The following is a 24,558-nucleotide window of genomic DNA, read 5'->3' on the forward strand; positions in this document are numbered from 1 at the left end:
TGTAAATCTGGTGGCTAAACTGTGCTAAACTACTGGTAGCAGACGTATGTCATCTTCTGCAGCTCGATCTCCTCCGTGCACCCATGCCCGGACTGTGCTGCTACCAGAGGTCAAGGTCACTGTCACCCTAAACTGTTCCTTCTTCAAATTATACTAGGAGAATAATTCTGTTGTAAGGTTATTCTAGAGCTGGCTAATCTTTTCCACTACGTAGCACACTATAGACACCTGTGGGTGATCTGACCAGAATGCAGACTCATCAGGGCTCAGGTTCTCCTGGAGTCACTTGGATCTTTAACTAAGTCAAAGTCAAATTTATTGCCATTTGCACAGGTGTAATACAGAAGCTACTTGTGGCAGCATCAGAGGCACATAGCATCATATAAGCACCATTCACAAGAAAAAGAGAAATTATACAGTTGTTACAGGAAAACATGATTAGAAAACAAGTCAATTTTATTGCAAATGGTTAAAGTGGTCATGATGTTGCTAATCTGCAGTGATTATGGTTTTGCTGGTTTATCCATGAATTGTACAGTTGAAGGGAAGTAGCTGTTCTTGAAACTTAGGGTGTGGGACTTCAGGGACCTCTGTACCTCCTTCCCGATGGTACTTGCAAAAAGATGGCATGGCCCAGATTGTGGAGATGTTTGATAATCGGTTTTGCCTTCTTGGTGTGGTGCCTCCTTCGATACCACTTTGATATCTTGGTGGAGAGGGATGTGTCTGTGATGTATTGGGCAGAGACCACTACTCCCTGTAGCTTCTTACATTTCTGCGCATATGATTTCCCGTACCAGCCATGATGCGGCCTGCCAGGAGAGTTTCATCAGTACACCTACAAAAGTACATTAGAGCATTGAGGACAAGCTTAACATAGTTCATCTCCGAAGAAAGATGCTGGCATGCTTCCCTTATGATTGCACCTATGCACTGGTGATCCATTACATTAACACCCAGTAATTTAAAACCACTGAATCACCACCTCTAGTACTCAATGCAACCTGGTGCACGTTTGTCCTCCTTGGTCAACAATCAGCTCTACACTCTGTGCCCACTTTATCAGGAACCTCCTAAACCTAATGAAGTGGCCACTGAGTGTAGTATCACTGACATTGAGTTAGAGGTTGCTTTTGTGGCATCAATCAACCAGGAGACTATTCTCACTCCAATAAGCTGACTAATGATCTTCATGAGTGTATCTGAGGGCCGACTCCCTTTCACAGGCAACCATCTCTTTGCATTATATTTGTAATTCCGCAGGTACTTTAAGTAGCTACTTCCTCGTTTGGAGCTAGTAGAGTTACTGTGAGTCTATTTAAACAGGTGTGAAGAATTTATGAAATTGCCAGTGAGAATTAATTGAGAAATAGATGTGATATATTATTCAATCTGTCAATTTTTTTTCTATGAGACCAGAAAGTGAAATTGGAATAGGAAATTTCCCATACAAGGATAGTACATTGCATATTTTTATGGGCAGTTATTTTCCCTTAATATTGTCAGCACTGTTTGAATTTAATTTTTCTATTGTAGAGGTTCTGGAACTTTGCAGTGCAAAATTTTAAACCATTTATGTTTACCTGTCACAACTTTTAAGTAGAGAACACTAGAATTTTCTTTGAAAATAAATATATAACACAATAATAATTCAGCAATTTAAAAATATATGAGAAAATACCTGATTGTCTAGCAGATTGCCATTTATCAGAATAGCCTGTGCTTAAAATTTTCTTTGTTCTTCAGCAAAAACATTCTTTAATATCCAAATCTTATTTTAGGAATATGCTGAACGTATCAGGCCAATGGTACGAGATGGTGTTTACTTTATGTATGAAGCTCTTCATGGTCCAGCAAAAAACATTCTTGTGGAAGGTGCCAATGCAGCTTTACTAGATATAGATTTTGGTAAGTTTTTAAAATAATACACCCTACGATTTAAATAAAAACGTGCACATCATATTGAAGAATTTAACCTCAAACCTGATATGAATAATTGAACGGACTTTATTTCTTTCATCCTTCATATACATGAAGAGTAAAAAACTATATGTTACATCTCCATCTAAGTGTGCAATGTATAGTAATTTGTAATAACTAGTATGTACAACAGTCAATATAATATAGAAATACAACTGTATCAGCGTGAATTAATCAGTCTGATGGTCTGGTGGAAGAAGCTGTCCTGGAGCCTGTTGGTCCTGGCTTTAATGCTGCGGTACCATTTCCCGGATGGTAGCAGCTGGAACAGTTTGTGGTTGGGATGACTTGAGTGTACGAATTGTACAAAATTCATGTTAAGGAATAATAATAATGGATTTAAATATAATATTTTGGTGCCATTATTTTTATTACTTCCTTCACATTATTGCATTACCAATGAATTGAAGTTAATGTAAACTTTGTTGCAAATACAGTAAAGCAAGAAAGACTGCCTTTGTCCTAAGTAGCATTGTTAGGTCCTCCAGACTAGTAGTGATGAAGAAGCCAAAAGCTGATGAGCACTGCTCAGGGACAAAATAATCTGGACTATTTTCCGTGGAGAATGATAGCATAAGAATTAACCAGGTACATGTAAAACACAGTATGATTAAATACAACATATGGAACCTGTTACTTGTTTACCTGGTCAGGGCTGTTGTGTAGCTAAAACACAGTTAGTAAAACAAGTTTGTATATTGAAATTTGAACAAGGTATTTTCAGCCCCTATAATGAAAGAGAGAGAGATGGCTTAATGGAGCGACATAGGTCATCTGGTTGATCGGTGCCACAAAAACAACCTCTAACTCAACATCAGTGACATTACTCTCAGTAGCCTATAGCATATCTTGAAGATTGTAATGTTGGCATTCAACATAATGAGTCTATTCTTGGTATGGAATTTCACCAGCAGGTGGCAGAGTTACACAGCAGCCTATCACACAATTCTTTTATTCTATCTAGTTAGAATAAAAGGCAAGGCATGGTTTAGGGAACCATGATTTTCAAGGGATATTCAGGTGCTGGTTATGTAGTAGGAAATACATAGCAAGTATAGGCAACAGGGAACAAATGAGGTGCTTCAGGAGTATAAAAAAATACAAGAGACCACTTAAGAGGGAAATTAGAAGAGTTAAAAGAAAGCATGAGGTTCCTCTAGCAGACAAGGTGAAAGAGAATCCCAAGGGCTTCTACAGACATATTAAGAACAAAGGACTAGCAAGGGAGAAAACTGGTTTCTTGAAGGCCAACGTGATCATCCATGCATGGATCCGAAAGATATCAGAAGTGACCCCCTTAAATTAAAATTCTGCGTTTGTATTTACCAGGAAATGGACACAAAATTTATAGAGCTGACATAAAACATCAGAATCAGCTTTAATATCCTTGGCATATGTCATGAAAGTTGTTGTTTTGTAGCAGCAATGCTTGCAATACATAATTTTAAAAAATATAAATTACAGTAAGAAATAGATACAGTGGATTCTGGTTAACTGGGACATGTCAGGACTAATACATTTTGACGCAATTAAGCAGTTGCCCCTATTACAAACAGACAGACATACTTTATTGATCCCGAGGGAAATTGGGTTTCGTTATAGTCGCACCACCAAGAATAGTGAAGAAATATAGCAATATAAAACCATAAATAATTAAATAATAATGTTATTCATGCCAAGTGGAAAAATAAGTCCAGGACCAGCCTATTGGCTCAGGGTGTCTGACACTCCAAGGGAGGAGTTGTAAAGTTTGATGGCCACAGGCAGGAATGACTTCCTATAACGCTCAGTGTTACATCTCGGTGGAATGAGTCTCTGGCTGAATGTACTCCTGTGTCTAACCAGTACATTATGGAGTGGATGGGAGTCATTGTCCAAGATGACATGCAACTTGGACAGCATCCTCTTTTCAGACACCACCGTCAGAGAGTCCAGTTTCACCCCCACAACATCACTGGCCTTACAAATGAGTTTGTTGATTCTGTTTGTGTCTGCTACCCTCAGCCTGCTGCCCCAGCACACAACAGCAAACATGATAGCACTGGCCACCACAGCCTCGTAGAACATCCTCAGCATCGTCCGGCAGATGTTAAAAGACCTCAGTCTCCTCAGGAAATAGAGACGGCTCTGACCCTTCTTGTAGACAGCCTCAGTGTTCTTTGACCAGTCCAGTTTATTGTCCATTCATATCCCCAGGTATTTGTAATCCTCTACCATGTCCACACTGACCCCTTGGATGGAAACAGGGGTCACCGGTGCCTTTGCCCTCCTCAGGTCCACCACCAGCTCCTTAGCCTTTTTCACATTAAGCTGCAGATGATTCTGCTTGCACCATGTGACAAAGTTTCCCACCGTCGCCCTGTACTCCGCCTCATCTCCCTTGCTGATGCATCCAACTATGGCAGAGCTGAAGTTTCATTGAAATAGTTAAAAAGGTATAAAACAGATAGACTATCATTTAACTGAGTGACAAAAATTATGTATTTAAATGAAATACAGAACAAATAAGAACACTATAGAATTATAATATTGTGTATTAGTTCCTAATTATTATCAACAGAGGAATTCATCCAATGCTGCATGCTGCTGTTTTCTTTTGATTGACAATAAATGAACAAAATCAGCACAGACACCTAGTGTGGATAATGGACTGCCTTCACACAATATTATTGATATTTGCAACTTCCAAATCTTCACTTTCATTGTAATATTCAAGATGATTGTTGATACCTTCAGTTTCTTCATAGTTCATAACTTGTTGAAGTAGTGAAATCGTTTCATTTTCACTCATGGTCATTTCCGGCATCTCTAAGCCTTAATGTTTGAAATCACTTCCAGCAGAACAGTTCTGAATTGTCTTGCTGCTTATTTCTCGCCAACTATCAGTGACAAAAATCACTGCTTTTGGAACACTAATGCACACAACTGATGCTGTTTAAAAACTATTCACTCTAAACACAGTGTGATGTCTAACAGCCACACAAATGCATGCATCTGACACTAGTTAGAAGCTGTTTGACAACAGTCTCCTGCCGTAATTAAGCAGTCTAGTGTCCCAAATAAACAAAGGGAATCCCGGCTACTTTCTTGATTAGGTTTTGTTCTTATTTCTTCTGTAGAATTGTCCCAAATAAAGTGGCTGCGCTGATTAACTGATGGCCCAATTAACCGGAACTGTAGAAATTAGCAAGTGTCTTTGGTGACACACTATGTCTCTTCAAACTCCTAGTGAAATATAGCTGTGGTCCTGCCTTCTCTATATGTTGGATCAGAGTAGATCCTTGGAGACATTGACACGCAAGAATTTGAAACCACTCACCCTTTTCACTGCTGATACCGCGATGAGGACTGGTGTGTTCCCTCGACATCCCCCTTTTGAAGTCCACAGTCAATTCCTTGGTCTTAATGATGTTGAGTGCAAGGTTTTTGTAGCAACACCACCCAAACATCTCACATCTGATCTCTCCTCCTGTACAACTCCTCTTCACCACCTGAAATTTTACCAATAGTTGTGTCATCAGCAAATTCATAAATTATATTTGAACTGCACCTAGCCACACAGTCATGGCTGTAGAGAGAGCAAAGCAGTGGGTTAAGCACGCATCCCTGAGGTGTGCCAGAGTTGATTGTCAGCCTAGAGGAGATGTTATTTCTGATCCATACTGACTGTGTTCTCCCAGTGAAGAAGTCAGTGATCCATTTGCAGAGTGAGGTACAGAGACCCAGGTTTTGGACCTTGTTGATTAATTTTGAGGGTATGAGTGTGTTGAACATTGAGCTGTAGTCAATAAACAACAGCCTGATGAAGGTATTGCTATTGTCCAGGTGATCCAAGGCTGAGTGGAGAGCAAATGAGATTGCATATGCTGTTGATCTGTTGTGGCAATAGACAAATTGCAGCAGGTCCAGGAGTTGATTCTAGCTATGACCAATCTCTCAAAGCACTTCATCACAGTAGATGCATGTGCAACTGAGCAGTAGTCCTTGAGGCAGCTCACCATGCTGCTCTTGGGCACTGGTATGTTTGTCGCCCTTTTGAAGCAGGTGTGAACCTTCAAGCAATGAGGTCATGGACCATGTGCGGATTACAGAAGAGGACGTGCTTGTTGTCTTGAGGCAAGTTAAGGTGGATGAGTCCCTTGGGCCTGTTCCTTCACACCTGCTGGAAGGAAAATACAGCAATTGCAGGGGCCCTGGCAAAGGTGTTTAAATTGTCCTTAGCCACGGGGTGAAGCGCCGGAAAAACTAATGTTCCATTGTTCAAGAAAGGCTCTAAGAATAAGCCAGCAAATTATAGGCTGGTGCGCCTGACGTCAGTAGTGGGTAAATTATTGCATTGTATTCCAGGGGACCAGATATATAAGTATTTGGATAGACAAGGCATGTTTAAGGATAGTCAGTATGGCTTTGTATGTGGTAGATTCTGTCTAACCAATCCTATAGAGGTGTTTGAAGAGGTTAACAGGAAAGTTGATGAACACAAGGCAGTGAATATTGTCTACGTGGACTTTTGCAAGGCCATTGACATAGTTCCACATGGGAATGTGATGAGGTAGTAAATTGGATTCGACACTGCCTTTGCAGGTTAAGTCAGAGTGGTAGTAAATGGCTGCCTCTCAATCTGGAGGCCTGTGACTATGGTGTGACACAAGGATCGGTGCATTGTCTATTGTGTCATCTATATCAATGATCTGGATAATAATGTGGTAAAATGAATCAGAAAATTTGCGATTGACACCAAGATTGGGGGCATAGTGGAGAGTGAGGAAGGCTATCAAAACTTGTAGCAAGATCTGGAAAGAATTTAATGCAGACAAGTAAGAGGTGTTGCACTTTGCGAGGACAAACCAGGGTGAAATTACACAGTGAATGGAAGGGCAGTGAGCAGTGTGGTAGAACAGGGATCTGGGAATACAGATTCATAATTCCTTGAAAGTATGTGTCACAGGTACGTATAGCCATGAAGGGTAGTTTTGGCCTTCATAAATCAAAGTATTGAGTACAGGAGTTGGGAGGGATATTATGTTGAAGAAGATGTACAAAACTTTGGAGAGGCCAAATTAATACTCTAGAATGCAGTTCTGCTCACCCATGAACTGTACAAAAAATATCAATAAGCTTGAAAAAATACAGAGAAGATTTACAAGAATGTTGCCAGGACTTGAAGACCTGAGTTATAGGGAAAGGTTGAATAGTTAAGACTTATTTTCTAGAGAATGAGGGGAGATTTGATAGAGATGTACAAAATTATGAGGACGTTTTCCACTGAGGTTGGGTGAGACTAGGACTAAAGATTATAGGTTTTGGGTGAAAGGTGAAGCATTTAAGGAGAACCTGAGGGGGAACTTCTTCGCTCAGAGGGTGGTGCAGGTGGAGAATGAGCTGCCAGTTGAAGTGGTGGATGCAGGTTCAATTGCAGAAGAGAGTTTGGATAAGTACACGGATGGGAGAAGTGCGGAAGGTTATAGTCCAGGTGCAGATCGATGGAGCTAGGCAGAAAAACAGTTTGGCATGGATTAGATGGGCTGAAGGACCTGTTTCTGTGCTGTAGTGCTCTGAGTCTATGACAAGTATGCTACTGTCACTACTCTACCATACATCTTGGCCCAAAAATTGGATTGATAGTACCTATTTAGAAACATAGAAAACCTACAGCACAATACAGGCCCTTCGGTCCACAAAGTTGTGCTGACCATGTCCCTAGCCTAGAAATTACTAGGCTTACCTATAGCCCGCTATTTTAAGTTATTTCCCATGGTAGGGGATTCTAGGACAAGAGGGTATGACTTCAGGATTGAAGGACATCCTTTTAGAACTGAGATGTGGAGAAATTACTTTAGTCAGAAGGTGGTAAATCTGTGGAATTTGTTGACACGAGTGGCTGTGGAGGCCAGGTCATTGGGTGTATTTAAGGCAGAGATAGATCTTAAGTATTAATCAAACAAAATTCTGTTTTACCTGCAATAAATCATTGCTGGAAATCACTTACAGGTAAAATGCACAAATTACAAAATTGGAAAAGACCATAGGACATAGGAATAGAATTAGGCCATTTAATCTATTGAATCTACTCTGCCATTCCATCATGGTTGATGTATTATCCCTTGCACCCCTATCCTCCTGTCTTCTTTCTGTAATCTTCAATGCCCTGACTAATCAAGAACCTATCAATCTCCGTTTTACATATCCCCAATGACATGACCTCCACAGCCATCTGTAACAATGAATTACACAGATTCACTACCCTCTGGCTAAAGAAATTCCTCCTCATCTGTGTTCTAAATGGATGCCCCTCTATTCTGAGGCTGTGTCTTCTGGTCCTAAGTTTCTCCACTAAAGGAATACTTTTTCCACATCCACTCTATTCAATAGGTTTCAATGAGATCTCCCCTTCATTCTTCTAAATTCTAGAAATTACAGGCCTAGAGCCTTGAAACACTTCTTATATGAGGCCCTTCATTGGTCGGAGTCAACGATGGATGTTATGTCGATGTGATAGGCAAGCTGGTATGCAAGCCAGGGCAGTTGAATATGAATAACAGGCTGTTGCCCACGCAGCAAGCTCACACTCTCCACGCAGCTGATAAATCAGAAGGAACAGCAGAGAATGATACAGTTTAGCACCAGCAGTGTGACAGGAGTTGTCAGACAGTGCTGAACTCAATGTTGGACTGCTTTAGGGTCTCCAGCTCCAGATGTTTCCCTGGTATTTCCTCCAGAAGCCTTCCCTATGAGTGGGTATAGCTGCATGACAGCAGAGGTTTGAAATCAGAGTTTTCCTTCTAGATGAGCTGCCAACCACAGCTGATGAGCCCCTTCTGCTCGAAGCTACTGGTTTTAAGGTGCCAGTAACCCATCTTTACCCCTTCTCCTGTCAGTAAAAGTGGTTCCACTGGGTTTAGTAGCTAAGCCACATGTGAAGGCCAGGAGCTGGACTTGGTTGTCAGAGGCTATTTGAGAAGTACAGCATTAGGAGCGTTTAATAGGAGTTTTCTCCCACTATACCACCCACTGCCCAGCTATGACAACCTTAATGCTCCTCATACATTAACCCTTTCGGAAGAGGTAATTCTGTGTGTGCAACTCCATAGAACCAGACACATCATTTGTTTTCCTAATTGTCTGTACTGAATACCTGCATATTAGTTTCTACCCAAATTGACAGTTTGCCTGTTGTTTCCTGACTGAAGAAAACTTGCTGGTAATAGAAAGATAGCTAGCCGAGCTATGCTGGGAAGAGGATTTAAGGAAACTAGATCAAGCTAAGGTAGACTAAGTAACTAGTCAAAGGTCTGCCAAATGGAGTATAATATGGAAGATGTGAAATTGCTCATTTGTTAGGAAAAATAGGAAGACCATATACAAGTGTCCCCTGCTTTCCGAACGTTCGCTTTACGCAACTTTGGTTTTATGAAAGACTTACATTAGTACCTTTTTTCGCTAACCGAAAGAGGATTTTCACTTTTACGAAAAAAGACGCCCGCTTTAAACTTGTGTTTATCCGGAGAAAGACTACCATGACTGCGAAGCCTTGCGTGGGCAGGTGTGTGTGCATGCGTGTACGTGCCGATTTTTTACTACAAATCAGTTTTGGCTCAATCTTCCCGATTCTTGTAAGTGAAACTACACTGTACATACATTATTTCTACTTTATATAGATGTGTATTTATCATATCATTCCTGCTTTTACTACATGTTAGTGTTATTTTAGGTTTTATGTACTATTTGGTTTGATTCAGTAGGTTATTTTTTGGATCTGGAAATGCTCAAAAATTTTTCCCATATAAATTAATGGTAATCGCTTGTTCGCTTCACGCCATTTCGGCTTTTGAACGGTTTCATAGGAACGCTCTACCTTCTGATAGCGGGGGAAACCTGTAACTAAAAATTGAACATTACTGAAACACGGTCCTATAGTGGCTAACAAAACACTGTTACAGCACCAGTGACTCAGGTTCAATTCTGCCACTGTCTGTAAAACATTAGTACATTCTCCGCATGGGTTTCCTCCTTTTTGATTCTGTCCAATAGTTTTCTGTAGGAGTTTTGCTGTTAACTCAGTGGGGGAGAAAACCTCCTAATTTTGGCAAAGGATCACGAATGCTTTGCTTGTACCATTTGTTATCCAAAAATTTTAATTACTTAAGACCAGTGTCCTGTCTACCCTCCATCTGCTTACATGTAATTGGCAATTATTGTTTTTCTCACTAACAAACTTGAGTGTTTGGAAACTCATTAAAGTGAATCACGAAATGGCAAGTTGATCAAAAGAAAAGTTTTGATATAATGACCAGATGACATTTTTTTGTTTTATAATAATTTTATAATAAATTTCTTGAACATTTTCAGTTATGTGTTAAGGCAGATTAAAAGATATTTATAGAATCTGTTTTTTACTTTGTCTTATAAAAGGAACATACCCATTTGTGACATCTTCAAACTGTACTGCGGGAGGTGTATGCACTGGACTGGGAATACCTCCATCAAATATTGGAGCAGTGTATGGCATTTTCAAAGCCTATACCACCAGAGTGGGAATTGGAGCATTCCCAACTGAACAAAAAAATGTAAGTCTGGGTTATTCACACTAACAGATCAGAAGTTTTTGAAGCACATTGAAAGTTGTACTAACAAACACCACTCTGCAAAGTCAATTCCTCTCCCCCTCTCCCCCTCCCTCTCCTTCTCTCCCTCCCACACCCCTCTTCCTTCCTGCTTTCCCACCCCCACCACCCCCTTCCTCCCTCCCCCTCTCCTAATTGATATCTGTACCCAGCTGGAGGCCCAAAAAGAGTTTATTCATCAAATATGCTGGGAAAGCACTAGATTCTTTTACCAGTGAATAGAGTGGACACTTCAAAGGTATGCTGTTGGGCAACTGACAGGAGCACATTACAAGCTTTGCCACTGTTGAATTGGCTGAAAAACATTGAGAGCTTTTATTTCTTCTCCTCGCCAGCGATGGTGGAGAAAGCTTGGAGACTGGGGAGTTCCATATGCAGTACATTGTACTATTCTTGTGTCGTCTCCTCAAACAAAGCCTGGTGATACTGCCCTCTGCTGGCTGCAGCCTGGCAGGGAGCATGCTTTGACCTGGCTGCAACCTGACAACATGCAAAATGGGAGAAAGGAGACCAATGATTCCCACAAGCACATCCACACCCTAACGGTCAGACATTGGTCCCAAACATCTCAGAAAGGTCACGGTATTCTATTGACAAAACATTGTTTCCTGCAACTTATACCAAATAACATTAATACCTTGCTGACTTTCTTAGTAGTCTCTACAATGGATATAAACCTTTAATGATCTATTAAAATAATATCAAGATCTTTCTGCCTGTCTCCTCAGACAGTTTTGGTATAAAGTACAAGCTGTGTCTCAGATGGGGCATTCCTGGAAAACAGTCCTTATAATGTTATAATGATTTTCTGTAACACGAAGGTGTGTCGCCTGTGCATGTACTACGAAATACAACAAAAATTATATTTGCATCTATTTAGTTTTGTCTCACAAAATGAATGATTAGTTTCCATTTCTAAAACTTTTGGCGAGTGACTTATAAATTCTGTAAGGACAAATTACAATTACCCTAACAGCTGTAACCTGGGAATTCCTGTACCCAGAAATCAAAAGGAAGAAAATATCCTAAATCCCACCTACCAAAATTACATTTGTTACAAACTGAAGACTTTTTACCAAAATAAGGGATATAAATTCATTTTAATTTACTCTATTTAGAGATACAGAGTGGAACGTGCCCTCCTGACCCACTGTGCCATGCCACCCAGCAACCCACAGATTCAATCCTAGCCTAATCACAGGACAATTTACAGTGACCAGTTAACCTATTAACTGGTACGTCTGTAGACTGTGGGAGGACATCAGAGCACTTGGAGGAAACACATGCACACATGGGAAGAATGCACAAATTTTCTTACAGAGGACTCCGGAGTTGAACTCTGAACTGTAACACCCTGAGCTGTAATAGCGCCATGCTAACCGCTATGACACCGTGTTGCCTAAATGAAGATGTGATGGTGATTGGACTTCCAAATCCACAGAAAGTCCTGTAATTAAATTACTGCTGTAATTGTGTTGTTGTTGCTATCCTCCATCTGTTGTTTAATATCAGGCAGACATCATGCAGTAACAGAAATCATCCATTGCAATCTATTTATGTGCATAGTTTCTAAATGATGTTGTGCCTCAAATATAAATAGTTCATGTATCAGTTTCTGAAATTGAATTACAATGTTTCAGGAAATTGGTGAACTGCTACAGTCGCAAGGCAATGAAGTGGGTGTAACAACAGGAAGGAAGAGGCGCTGTGGCTGGTTAGATCTAGTTATACTGAAATATGCTAATATGATCAATGGATTCACTGCGTAAGTACATTGGCACAAATTCCATTTTATATACTGCATTTTCAGTGATGAAACATTTATATTTACTCAGCCCCTCTTGCATCTCAAAACATTCCAAAGAGTTCGTAGCCAAATAATTCTTTTCACACTTTTTTATAGCTTTGCAGACAGATTCAGCAAGGCCCCTGTACCCCTTGCCAACCCTAATAAAAAGCAAATGATTTTTAATCTGAAGCTGGAACACACAGTTCTCCAGCACACTGAAGTTTGATTTGCAAAGTCTGAGAGATCAGTAATTGGCTCACTTGATGACTATTCAGAAAAAGGCAATGGGTTCAGCCTTAGCCATTCAGAGCATGACAATCCCAAATGTAATTCTTAATATCTACTGAGCCAACTGGTCTTAACAAAACCAATGTTAGGCGTTGTATTTACCTTCAAATGATATGTCAGTATTTTTATTCTTGAACTCTTTCTGTTGATCCCAGCTGGTGCGTAGATCCTGTGTGAAATGAAGCTTTGCTGTGATTTCCCCTTCCTTTCCCACTCCCCCCCCCCAATGTTTAATATCCATCAGCTTTTACTGTTGTGTTTCATGAATGAGAACGTGTAAAATTACCTTTCAGCAGACAGCATAAATACTCTAAAATGGATAAACACTGAGTTTTTAATAGAAAATACATCAGGAGTGATGAAATGGACTGACAAATTATGATCACCAATTTACACTAATTGGGAAATATCAAAATGTACACCACTCTACTGCCTCAAATCTGAAACTTCTAATTTATTTTAGTTAGAAACCAAAGAAAATCCCGTACTTTCCAGAATATTTTACAGACAAGTAAGAAACAATAGCTTTTAACTTATATAAAATAATTTCCCCAAACAAAAGTCAGGAATTCTAACATTATAACCAACATATCTAATAGTTGCTCAATAACTTGGAAAATTATAAAAATATACATGTCAAAATATCTGTGTTTCACATAAAATAATTAAATTAATGATTCCGGACACAGTGATGCAATGGTATTAAAGGTCAGAAAAGTTCTTGCAACTTTTTATAGCTAATGAAAAGTATAATTTCTCATTCAATTTTAACAGTGACATTATTTCTAAACCCACAGCTTGGCACTAATGAAGTTGGATATCCTGGAGACATTTGATGAGATAAAAATTGGTTTAGCTTATAAACTCAATGGAAAGAAAATCCCACATTTCCCAGGTACAGTATGAAACCATCTATTTTAAGGTAATAATATATAACCTTCAGTTATTTTCAAAAGTAGCTTTCCTGCAAAATATGAAAATTTGCACTTCCATCAAGAAAATATGCTCAGCTTCCAATATCCACATCTCTGATCTCTTCATATGGAATTGATGAAAATAAGCCTGTTCAAAATAATGACTTGCTTATAAAACAGAAATGAATATCAAAATACAAAAATCACAAAAACAGTAGTATTCAGTGCATATGACCAATCTTGCTGGTTTTCTGCAGTAAAGGAAGACCTATCAAATATACACTTAAAGTTATTTTAATTATCGACATAACTGTTGCTGAAACCATTTGGTAGAATGAATATGCCTTTCTTCATCTAACCATCTTTTATAATATTTTCATGAATTTGTTTTGTTTTACCCATCAAATCTCTGTTAAGTAGGTAGGGCATCTTTAGTACCCAACAAGTTCAAGTTTAACTGTCATTCAATCATATATCAATACAAACAAACGAAACAGCGTTACTCCAGGGCCAAAGTGCAAAACACAGTACTAACAGTCATAAACAGCAAAATGCTCTTATGACACATATAAGACAGCAGTAAAATACAGTCAAACAAGAAAACATATAGTCCAAGTCCTCGAGTGCATGTATTTTGCAGCAGTCTGCAGCTGAACACAATACACATTGTTTTCTGCTGAGCAACCATGGCGGGGGGTGGGGGCAGCACCAACTCCAGCATAGATGTTGCACCACATTGCCTCCAGTACTCCAGTGGAGCACCCAACTCTGATGTCTCTCCCTGGGCAGCTGCAAACAGGCGACGCTGTGGCTTGAAGCCAAGTCCTCATGATGACTGAGGCCGGGCAGCTCTCCCACTGTTCACCAATAAACCAATGGATTGTACTTGTAACATTCTTCACCACCGATATCCAACAGGATCTTGCAATTACAAGAAAAGTCACTAAGATGATCACACACTGTTAGACTGCACACTTCCTTTGCACACCGATGTCTCTCTGCCAACGAGCAACTTGCTGATGGGGTAGACCCACAGTACTTGAACTTTTTAATGTCCAGCAGGGTCTTGTAAAAAAAAAAAATTGATTAAAAAGACCTTTGGTTGACCCTGTAGAAGCCAATGCGTCTTGAGTATGTCAGCATCTTATGGAAGTTATATCACAAACCATGCTGAGTTCACACCAGCTTTAAATATATTTAAAGGTTTTAGCATTATTCTTGCTAGTTGTAGCCAGTTTGTTCATGGAGTGATATAATTGCAGGCAGACTGTCACCATTTATATGCGCCTTTCAAAAAATTAAGATTTAGTTATTTATCACATGCACATCAAAATTAACAACCAAAACAACCTAAGGATGTGTTGGGAACAGCTGGTAAGTATCGCCACACATTCCATTGCCAATACAGCACACCTACAAAGTTCAGCAGAACAACACAAGCAATAATAGAACAATAGCAACAAAACAACAGCAAAACTTGCACTTTCTTCCTTCCCACCTGCCTACTTGCACACACAGACAGTCCTCCAACCCCAGGACAAGCTGCCTCCAGGCCTCCAGCCTCTAGTGGAGTCATGGATTCACAGACATTGGGCCTCTGACTTCCTTTGGACTCACAGACTTGCTGGCCCAGGGTTTTGGCCATTGAGGCCTTGACTGCCAGGCCTTTGCTCTTTGGTATCCACCTCGGGACTTGCTGATGAAAGGACCCCAAACTCCAGGACTCCACTTTGGGCTCGCCAGTTTTGGGACCCTTAGCTCCAGGCCTTGAATGCCAGACCAGCCAATTCGCATACTTAGGGGATCACTGACCCCCATACCTCCAGCCTGCACAGATCTCTGACTCCGAGACCCGAAAACCTGAGGAGATTCATTGACATAGGGGAGGCCACTGTTTCTCGTCTTCATCCACAGCACTTGTTATGGATGTCCTTCGTCACACGTCCACATTGTTGGCCTTTGCAAAGCAACTCCAACACATCCCTGATCCTAAACCACAACTTGACAACCACTGTAAGTCTGAGCCACTGCCTTGATGAAAACCACAGCTCAGAGTCATCTTGACCAATATTTTACTCATGCTTCAAACTAAAAAGTAAGGTAACACAACAGTCTGAATATCAGAACTCCATAATTTGTAAGCAATAGATACTTTTTCAAAGGAGGGTTTTAGAAGGAAACTGATTCTAATTGAGGGATGAACATGGTCAAGGACAGCAATACACTGGTGATATGTAGAGACGGTGGAATAAATTAATTCCCTTGCATTGTGTCCACAATCCGGCAAGAAATACTGAAAAGAATTATAATGATTTGACCAGAATGCCAAGATAAAGCTCTTTATTTACAACTCTCAGTCTTTGCTCTGCCCCTGTAACCCCATCATTCTTCATTAAGCACAGAATCATTTTTCATTCTGCTGTTTAAACAATCTCTGCCCACTGTTCTCTCAGTTATAGTCCTCAGCAGTTCACATCTCTGCCAACTTTTGCATATTAACTAAATTGTTCTTCTCTGACACAGTTTCCCTACCCGACAGAAGACTACATATGAACACAACCCTTGAATCAGGATAAGCATACACTGCAATATGGAGCGGATGTGCACGAAACAGCCATGATAAATTCAAGTATTCTCCATGTTGCTTAAGCCTTGATTGATGCAGAGGCAAGAAAGCTGGCAATACTTCCTCATATTAATCTGCATTCCTGTCACACTCAGCAGGGTACTGACCGCTGGTCTGAGGTGTCATATACCTATTTCTGGCTGTTTCCAGCTGAACTGTCTCTCTTTATTTTTCAGGGTTCAATAACAAGGCCTCAGCATGATGCTTCTCACAATGATTCCCTGTCACTCTGTTATTTTCAAATCCTTCAATTCTCTATTCAGTGATTTACCAAACACATGTGTACAGGGCAGGAGCTTATAAGACAAAACAGCCATTTATTAGTCAAGTCGCAAAAACTGTAGATAAAGAGATTTGGAGCCAGATTAATGGCTATAACTACCAATTATTGAATGCCTACTTGGTAACGTAAGAACATCATTACCTTGTGTGAAGGAGTTTATTTTCAAATTTTCGGAAGTTATTGCACAATCCATCAAGTCAAGGGAATCAGAGGTGAAGCACATGGTCACTTTGTATCTACAACATAGGAATGACCCTCAGTTATAAATACTGCAATGTTGACCCTGACAAGTTTGATGGATGTTACAACAGATGAGTTTAAGGCTCTGGTTACCAGGCCAAGTGTGAATAAAAGCATGGATGGCGTGCCAAACCTTGTGGGCAGTAGTTGGAATGGTGAGACATAACCCTAAGTGAGTGGCAATAGCATCGGCGGAGAGGTGCTTACTGTCCTCTCTCAGGGTGTTGGCTCACCTACTCCCCTACCAGCTGATCACCCAGTGCCCATGTTGGTGTGGAAAAGACACCTAGCCAGGCTGGCACTTGCCAAAACATTACAGTCTGCAGTTACACTCTCCTTGGCTGTAACCTTGTGGCTGCCCACAGCCATCAGCGTTCAGCAGCTATCCTTGCACCCTAGCTATTTAAATTTTGTCTTCAATGTGCACAGAATTCAACACAAAAGCACCCAAATCAAAATGGATTCAGGCTTCCTATATTACAGAGTACCACGACTGTACTCTTTTCCTCGAAGCGGCCTGGCCTGCTGAGTTCCTCCTGCATTTTGTGTGTGTTGCTTGGATTTCCAGCATCTGCAGGTTGTCTCTTGTTTGTGATTGGACAATTCAAAAGTGCTTCATTTTGCTGTGAAGCACTTTAGAATGTCTTGAATATGTGAAAAGTGTGTAAATACTTGATCTTTTACGACCATTCACCCTTTAACAAACATTTCCTCCCTTCTGTTCTCCTGCCTCTGTGCTTGTTTAACATTAGTTGTATCCCTAACTATTACCAATTCAACTGAAAATCATTAATCAAAACTGAGAGCTGTTCCTCCTTTTACAAAAGTTGTTTGAGCAGCATAGAACATTTCTGCTGATTTGTCATTTCATTTCAAATCTGCATGGTCCATGATATTTCCTATGTATTTGAGCTTAAGCTGCCTGCTTTAAAATCACTATATGGCACATCCTTTCATTTCTCTTCTATTTAATAAAGTAAACATTTGGAATCCTAAACCAGTCAGAAGATAATTTTCAGTGGTGCATTTTATTTGCTTAAGATGGGGTGTGGAATCTGTCCAGTCATCATTTAATAGAACTCTTACAAGGAAAAGTCACCCAGTAGTTTGTTGAAGAGCCAGTTGATACTTACTTTATCTATTTGCTCTATTTAAAAAGTCTGCATGGCATTTTGATAGGTAATATGTGTCTCTTGGACATTACTAGGACAAGCATCGATTCTTTCGATTCTTCGGAGAGATTATCTATTCCCTTTCCTCAGTCCCTGAGCCATCAAGAAATCTATCACTGAATGTCAGCTAGAAACAACTACATGGAACCTGCTCCATGTGAATTGCTCCATAATTTTTATGTCTAATCAGTATGTTTACTAACTGCTTTTGGGGGAGTCACTGTTTTAGCAGATCCAAGCAAGATGAAACCAATTAGCTGCAATTTTGAGCCTGTTTTCATCCTTCAAAGTAACCACTTCATAATTGCACTAACTAACTTCTGTCATTTAGTTATCCTGACCAGGAAGTAAATAGTTTGTTCCAGTATTTAAGTCATAATTGCCTAGAAAGTCATCCCTGGTCAATGGTGCAAATATGTTCTATCTCCAAATTCAACATTCAGTTGAAGACAAAAAGAATTTCAGATATGGAGTACAATGAACTTGCGCTGTTAGATAGCACATCTACTGCTACTATCAATGGGGGAATTTCTAGGAAAATTTTGTTTAAATTTTTCTATCTTGTACTTGGATAGAATTTTGAACCTGTTTTTCATCCTTCAACCTAAGTATCTCCTTTTTAATTAACACCTGCCCATTCACTTCCTCTATCATCACCATTCAGGACCCCAAACAGTTGTTCCAGGTAAGGCAATGCTTCACCTGCAAGTCTATTGGGGTCAACTACAGTATCCAGTGCTACTGGTGAGGCCTCTTCTACATTGGTGAGACCTGACAAAAAGTGGGGCCTGCTTTGTTGAGCACTTTTGCTCTGTCTGCTACAAGCAGAATTTCATAGTGGCCAACCATTTTAATACCACTGCCAATTTCCATCCCAACATGTCAGACCTCCACTGCTGCCAGGATGAGGCCATTCTCAGGTTGGAGGAGCAACACCTCATATTCCGAGAAAGCCTGGGTCCTCATTTAATTATATTATGTGTTAACAACGTTAATAGAAGTGAACTTGGTAGCAACATGTGGGGGAGGTGAGAACAAATATTGTAGGTGTAGGAAATGTTCAAGAAGAAAACTAAAAGAAACACTCAAAATGCAGGAGGTCAGGCTGCACCCATGGAAAGATTGGGGAAGACAAGATCTTTACAATTAAAAGTGTTGACATTTTGGATCAGGTGATGTCATAGTTTGCCTTTGATTTTGTTTTCATTCTCTTGCTCTTTTATAACTGAAATTCTTGATTTTAACACTTGAACTTACATTAATTTTTATGTCTTATACTGTATTGCTGCTACAAAACAAAAACAATTCATGGCATATCTAGTTAACTTGCATATTGAGATGGTGGTGAGGAATGCAAATGCAATGTTAGCATTCATTTCAAGAGGTCTAGAATACAAGAGCAGGGATGTGATGCTGAGGCTTTATAAGGCACTGTTGAAGCATCACTGAGAATCATGAACAATTTTGGGCTCCTCATCTAAGAAAAGATGTGCTGGCATAGGAGAGGGTTTACAAGGATGATTCCAGGAATGAAAGGGTTATCATACAAAGAACGCTGGATTGCTCTGGGTCTGTACTCGCTGGAATTTAGAAGGTTTGGGGGGGGGGGGGGGAGTAATCTCATTGAAACCTTTCAAATGTTGAAAGGTCTAGACAGAGTAGATGTGGAAGGATGTTTTCCATGGTGGGGAAGTCTAGGTCAAGTGGGCACAGCCTCGGGATAAAGGGGTGTCCATTTAGAACAGGGCTGCGGAGAAATTTCCTTAGCCAGAGAGTGGTGAATTTGTGAAATTTGTTAGCTGAAGCAGCTGTGGAGGCCAGGTCATTGGGTGTATTTAAGGCAGAGCTTGGACAGGGCCATAAAAGTTATGGTGAGTGGGGCTGAGGAGGCAAAGAAAGGAACAGCCATGATTGAATGGCAGAGCAGACTCAATGGGTCAAATCGCCTAGTTCAGCACCTGTGTCTTATTCTATCTGTGTAGCCCCCAACCTGATTTCTTTAGCTTCTGGTAATTCCTCCCACCTCTCCTCCTCTCTTGTTCTATTTCCCATTCTGGCTTCCCTCTTAACCCTTCTCTTCACCTGCATGTCACCTCCCTCTAGTGCCCCTCCTCCTTCCCTTTCACCCAGTCACCCATGATGTGCTCTACTCTCCTATCAGATTCTTTCTTCTTCAGCACTTGACCTTTTCCACCTTTCATCTCCCAGCTTCTCATTTCACCCCCCCCCCCCCCTTCACTTGATTTCACTTATCACCTTCAAACTTTCTCCACCAGAAAAAGTGGGATCACCCATTTCAATTCTATTTCCCATTCCCACTCCAGCATGTCAGACCACGGCCTCCTGCACTGCAGTGATGAAGCCCACTTAGGTTGGTGGAGCAAAACCTTATATTCAGTCTGGGTAGCCTCCAACCTGATGGCATGAACATCGATTTCTTGAAATTCTGGTAATTCCACCACCCCTGCCCCTTCACCATTCCTTATCCCCACTTCCCTATCTCATCTTATCTCCTTTCCTGTCCATCATCTCCCTCTGGGGCTCCTCCCCCTTCCTTTCTTCCATGGATTTCTGTCCTATCAGATTCCCCCTTCTCCAGCCCTTCATCTCTTTCACCAATCAACTTAGCAGTTCTTTACTTCACCCCTCCCCATCTTCCAGTTTCACTAATCACCTACGACCTTGTACTTTTCCTCTCCTTCCCCACCTTCTTATCTAATCTCTCTTTTCCAGTCCTGATGAAGGGTCTTGGCTTAAAACATCGCCCATTTACTCTTTTCCATAGATGCTGCCTGGCCTGCTCAGTACCTCCAGTATTTTATGTGTATTGTCTTCTAGCTTCTACTCCTTCCCCTCCCCCACCTTCATATTCTGGCATTTCCCCCTTCCTTTGTAGTGCTGATGAAAGGTCTCAGGCCGAAATGTTGGCTCTTTATTCTTCTCCATAAATGCTGCCTGTCCTGCTGAGTTGCTCCAGCATTTTCAATGTGCTACTGTTTTCTAATTGCCCTAGTTTGCTTCTGGCATTCAGAAGATATTAGAATATTTTTCTTCATTTATTATTGTGATTTATCTATTTCAGCAAACCAGGAAATTCTGAATCAAGTAGATGTTGAGTATGAAACACTTCCTGGCTGGAAGAGCAGCATTACCAATGCTCGGACATGGGATGATCTTCCTCCAAAGGCTCAAAATTACATCAGATTCATTGAAAATCATGTGGCTGTTCCAAGTGAGTTTCCTAAGGAAGTGCTCCAGAGAATTTGATTAAGATTACCTAACAATCAAATGTCAGATTCATATTTTTAAAAATAAAGGGAGGCATTGTTGGACCTGGTTCTGGGAATGACAAGAACCAAATCAATCTGGTATTAATGGGAGAAGTGATGAATGAATCATAGTGTTAGATTATTAATGGAGAGAGCATATAGAAACGTAAAGTAGAACTTCTTAACAGGCAGAATACTAAGTTCAATAGGCTGGGAAAGAATCTGGCCAGGATACAAACCGGTAGGTTAGACTATAATGGAATACTATGTGACCTTTAAAGTACAGATGTTTCGGGTAAAGGCCTGTGTATTTCTTCAAGGGAATTGGGGATGGAGATAAAGGGAGCCAAAGTTAGAATGAAAAAGAAAGATAAATGATTGAACAATTAAAAGAAATGCATAATAAACTTGTCCACTGAAAGAAAAACAAATGACAACCAGACTGAATCTAGTAAACTGACAGCAAGGTGAAAAGGAAAATGAGATAGAGATTAAAAGGAAATCCACAAGTGGGGAGAACAAAGAGGAATGGGGAAAATTGTAAACAAAGGAGAGGATCTTTGTATTGAGGCAGAAGGCATTGATGAAAAGCTAAATAAAAAAGCTAAATTTGTTTGTCTTTTTACCAAGGAAGAGCGTGCTGCCAAAGTTCCAATAGAAAGGCATTTAATAAAGATGAGATAAAAGCTGAGGAGGTACTAAAGATGCAGCACACGTTTGTTGCTGGTTATATTTGATTAACCGAAATAATTATTTTGATGAAGTAGCAGAAAAGTTTGGTGAAGGTAGTGCAGTAGATGTTGATTTTAGAGAATTTAAGTGATAAAATTCCAACACAAAAGACTATTCAGTAAAATAGAGGTTTGATATTTCCAAGAGCATGGATAGGGAAGTGGCTTAAGGTAAAACTGATGAACAACACACACAAATTGATGGGAAACTCAGCAAGTTAGGCAGCATGCACAGAGGGAAATAAACAGTCCATGTTTCAGGCCAAGGACCTGATGAAGGTTTTGGCCTGAAACATGGACTGTTTATTTCCCTCTGTGCATGCTGCCCACCTACTGACCTCCCCCAGTATTTTGTGTGCGTTGCTCAAGATTTCCAGCATCTGTAGAATCTCTTGTGTCTGAAAAATGGTGAATGGGTATTTATGGACCGGAGTAGACAGTGATGTTTCCCAGGGTCAATTGTGGGTTTCTTTTATTTTAGTACATTAATAACTTAAGTGTTCACTTGTAGAATAACAAATTGTGGAAGATAAAAAGATTGCAAGAGAGATAAATGGTGGGGAAATATTAACTGACTGCATGAGGACAGACAGGCTATCAGAATGGACAGACAAATGGTAGATTAAATTTAATACACATAAGTAGAAATACTTGCAAAGAGAAAAGCAAGCAGAGACAGTCTGGTGAGAAAGATGTGCAGTAATTATATAAACGTAATAAAAGACTGTGGGAAAGAATGAGGGAATGTGTTTAATAGCAGGGAGGCAGAACAGACTTGAATCATCAAAGACTAGGAATTATGTGACACTTAAGTATCTGATTTTCACTACATCATTATAAATATTTACCAAAAGTTATTTAATTGTGATAAAGTTGCAGTCCTTTTTTTTGTTCTATACCACCTGAATTTTCTCTGTGCTTTCTTTCAGTTAAATGGATTGGTGTTGGAAAATCAAGGGAGTCTATGATTCAGCTTTTCTAAATACATAACTGGACACCATTGGATCATTTGAACAACTAGTTTATTTAAAGGAACGTAACTGATTGCTTTATTGTTACAATAATCATGATACTGTGTAAAATATAATTACTTCACAATTTCATTTGTGTATATATAACCAGTAATATGAGTCTTTATAATTGCAGAAAGAAAATATCTAAAATACTATTCTTACTGTTCATGTTCATTTCAAAATATAAAGTATGGCATTGAATGCAATTTCCTTTAAAAGTTGAATGAAAGAAATGTAACACTCATGATTGGAGCAATATCATTAAAACCAGTGCACAATTTATGTTCTTATGAAGGGTCTTGGCCCAAAATGTTGACTGTACTCTTTTCCATAGTTGCTGCCTAGCCTGCTGAGTTCCTCAAGCATTTTGTGTGTGCTGCTTGGATTTCCAGCATCTGCAGTTTTTCTCTTGTTCACAATTTATGTTTTTAATAGTTTATTCTTAAATCATACATTTGTGTCTACCTTTTAAAATAGTGAACTAATATGGGATAAAAATGCATGATTTGCAGTGTTGAATTTGGGTACTGTTCATGCTGCTTGCAATGATTTGCACAGAAAATCATCATGATACCAGTCTTCTGGGATGAAAATTCTACACAGATCATTACTTTTTAAAAAATTAACCTATAGAATGATATTTTTGTAGTTTACCATAATGAAAAGAAAATGTTTAATATACATAATAATAGCTTCATAATTATTTGCAATAGGTAATCATTCACATGAAAATGTAAAATATTTAACTGATGAAAAATTAGTCTATGGGTGTGTTAACTTTTTATTAGAAACTGAAATTAGTCAGAAACATTGTTTGATATTTGTCTTTTTGTGGAAGCTGTTGATCTTTCTGAAGTACAGAGATGGTGCTCTTATTTCCAAGTGCCCTGTAAGATATGTTAAGCAAAGGCAGAAATGTATGACTTGAGATTATGTAACACCTCAATGAATCAAGTTTCACTTGTCTGCTAGTTCTTACTTACGTCTGGGTTAATGTTGTATGATGAATCATATTCTGTCTTCCAGCGATAAGTATCGGGTTCCCCATATACATCTTTAGGGATTCTTTTAGGTGTCTCACTTGATAGTTGCAAATTACTGTAAGGACTAACTTTACAATTTAATTCTTCAATTTTTCTTGCATAATCTTCACTGTAATGTTTATTAAACAAACAGTAATTAATGAACAAATTTTGTCCTAATAATTTAAGTATTAGTGCATTTCTGAATAACTTGTTTATTTATTTAATAATAATCACAGGGTAATTTACAATGACCAGTTAACCTACCTGGTACGGCTTTGGACCATGGGAGGAAACCAGAGTACCCAGGGAAAATCCATGTATTCCACGGGGAGGACATACAGAGACTCTAACAGTGCCAGAATTGTACTCCAAACTCCAGAACACCCCCTAGCTGTAATTGTGTCTCACTATGCCACCATGCTGCCCATTATATTTTCCAATTATTTTTAAGGCTTCAGGATTCAATTATTGCAAACCTAAACATAAATAACAGGCTTTAAGTACTAGCTATGTATTAAATATGATTTTGAATCTGCTGCAAATGACAACTATGATATTGTATTTGTTAAACCTCATCTGATATCAATGGTAACATTCGTAGATG

At 39.6% G+C, this 24,558-nt stretch overlaps 1 protein-coding gene across 2 annotated transcripts in view; it reads left to right on the plus strand.

The window, feature by feature from the left end:
- Nucleotides 1-24,120, plus strand: part of adss1 (adenylosuccinate synthase 1) — a 55,052-nt gene extending 30,932 nt beyond the window's left edge. Inside the window, exons 8-13 of one of the 2 annotated variants that reach the window (XM_073039781.1) lie at nt 1,782-1,908; nt 10,393-10,547; nt 12,245-12,369; nt 13,479-13,576; nt 20,999-21,148; nt 22,846-24,120. In XM_073039781.1, the coding sequence (XP_072895882.1) occupies nt 1,782-1,908; nt 10,393-10,547; nt 12,245-12,369; nt 13,479-13,576; nt 20,999-21,148; nt 22,846-22,898 (708 nt within the window). In that variant the 3' untranslated portion in view covers nt 22,899-24,120. The remainder of the gene's footprint in view (nt 1-1,781; nt 1,909-10,392; nt 10,548-12,244; nt 12,370-13,478; nt 13,577-20,998; nt 21,149-22,845) is intronic. The other variant, XM_073039782.1, reaches the window with a different exon arrangement.
- The last annotated feature ends 438 nt before the right edge of the window (nt 24,121-24,558 follow it).

The sequence above is a fragment of the Hemitrygon akajei genome, chromosome 3 (genome assembly GCF_048418815.1).
Source record: "Hemitrygon akajei chromosome 3, sHemAka1.3, whole genome shotgun sequence".
NCBI classification, from domain to species: Eukaryota; Metazoa; Chordata; class Chondrichthyes; order Myliobatiformes; family Dasyatidae; genus Hemitrygon; species Hemitrygon akajei.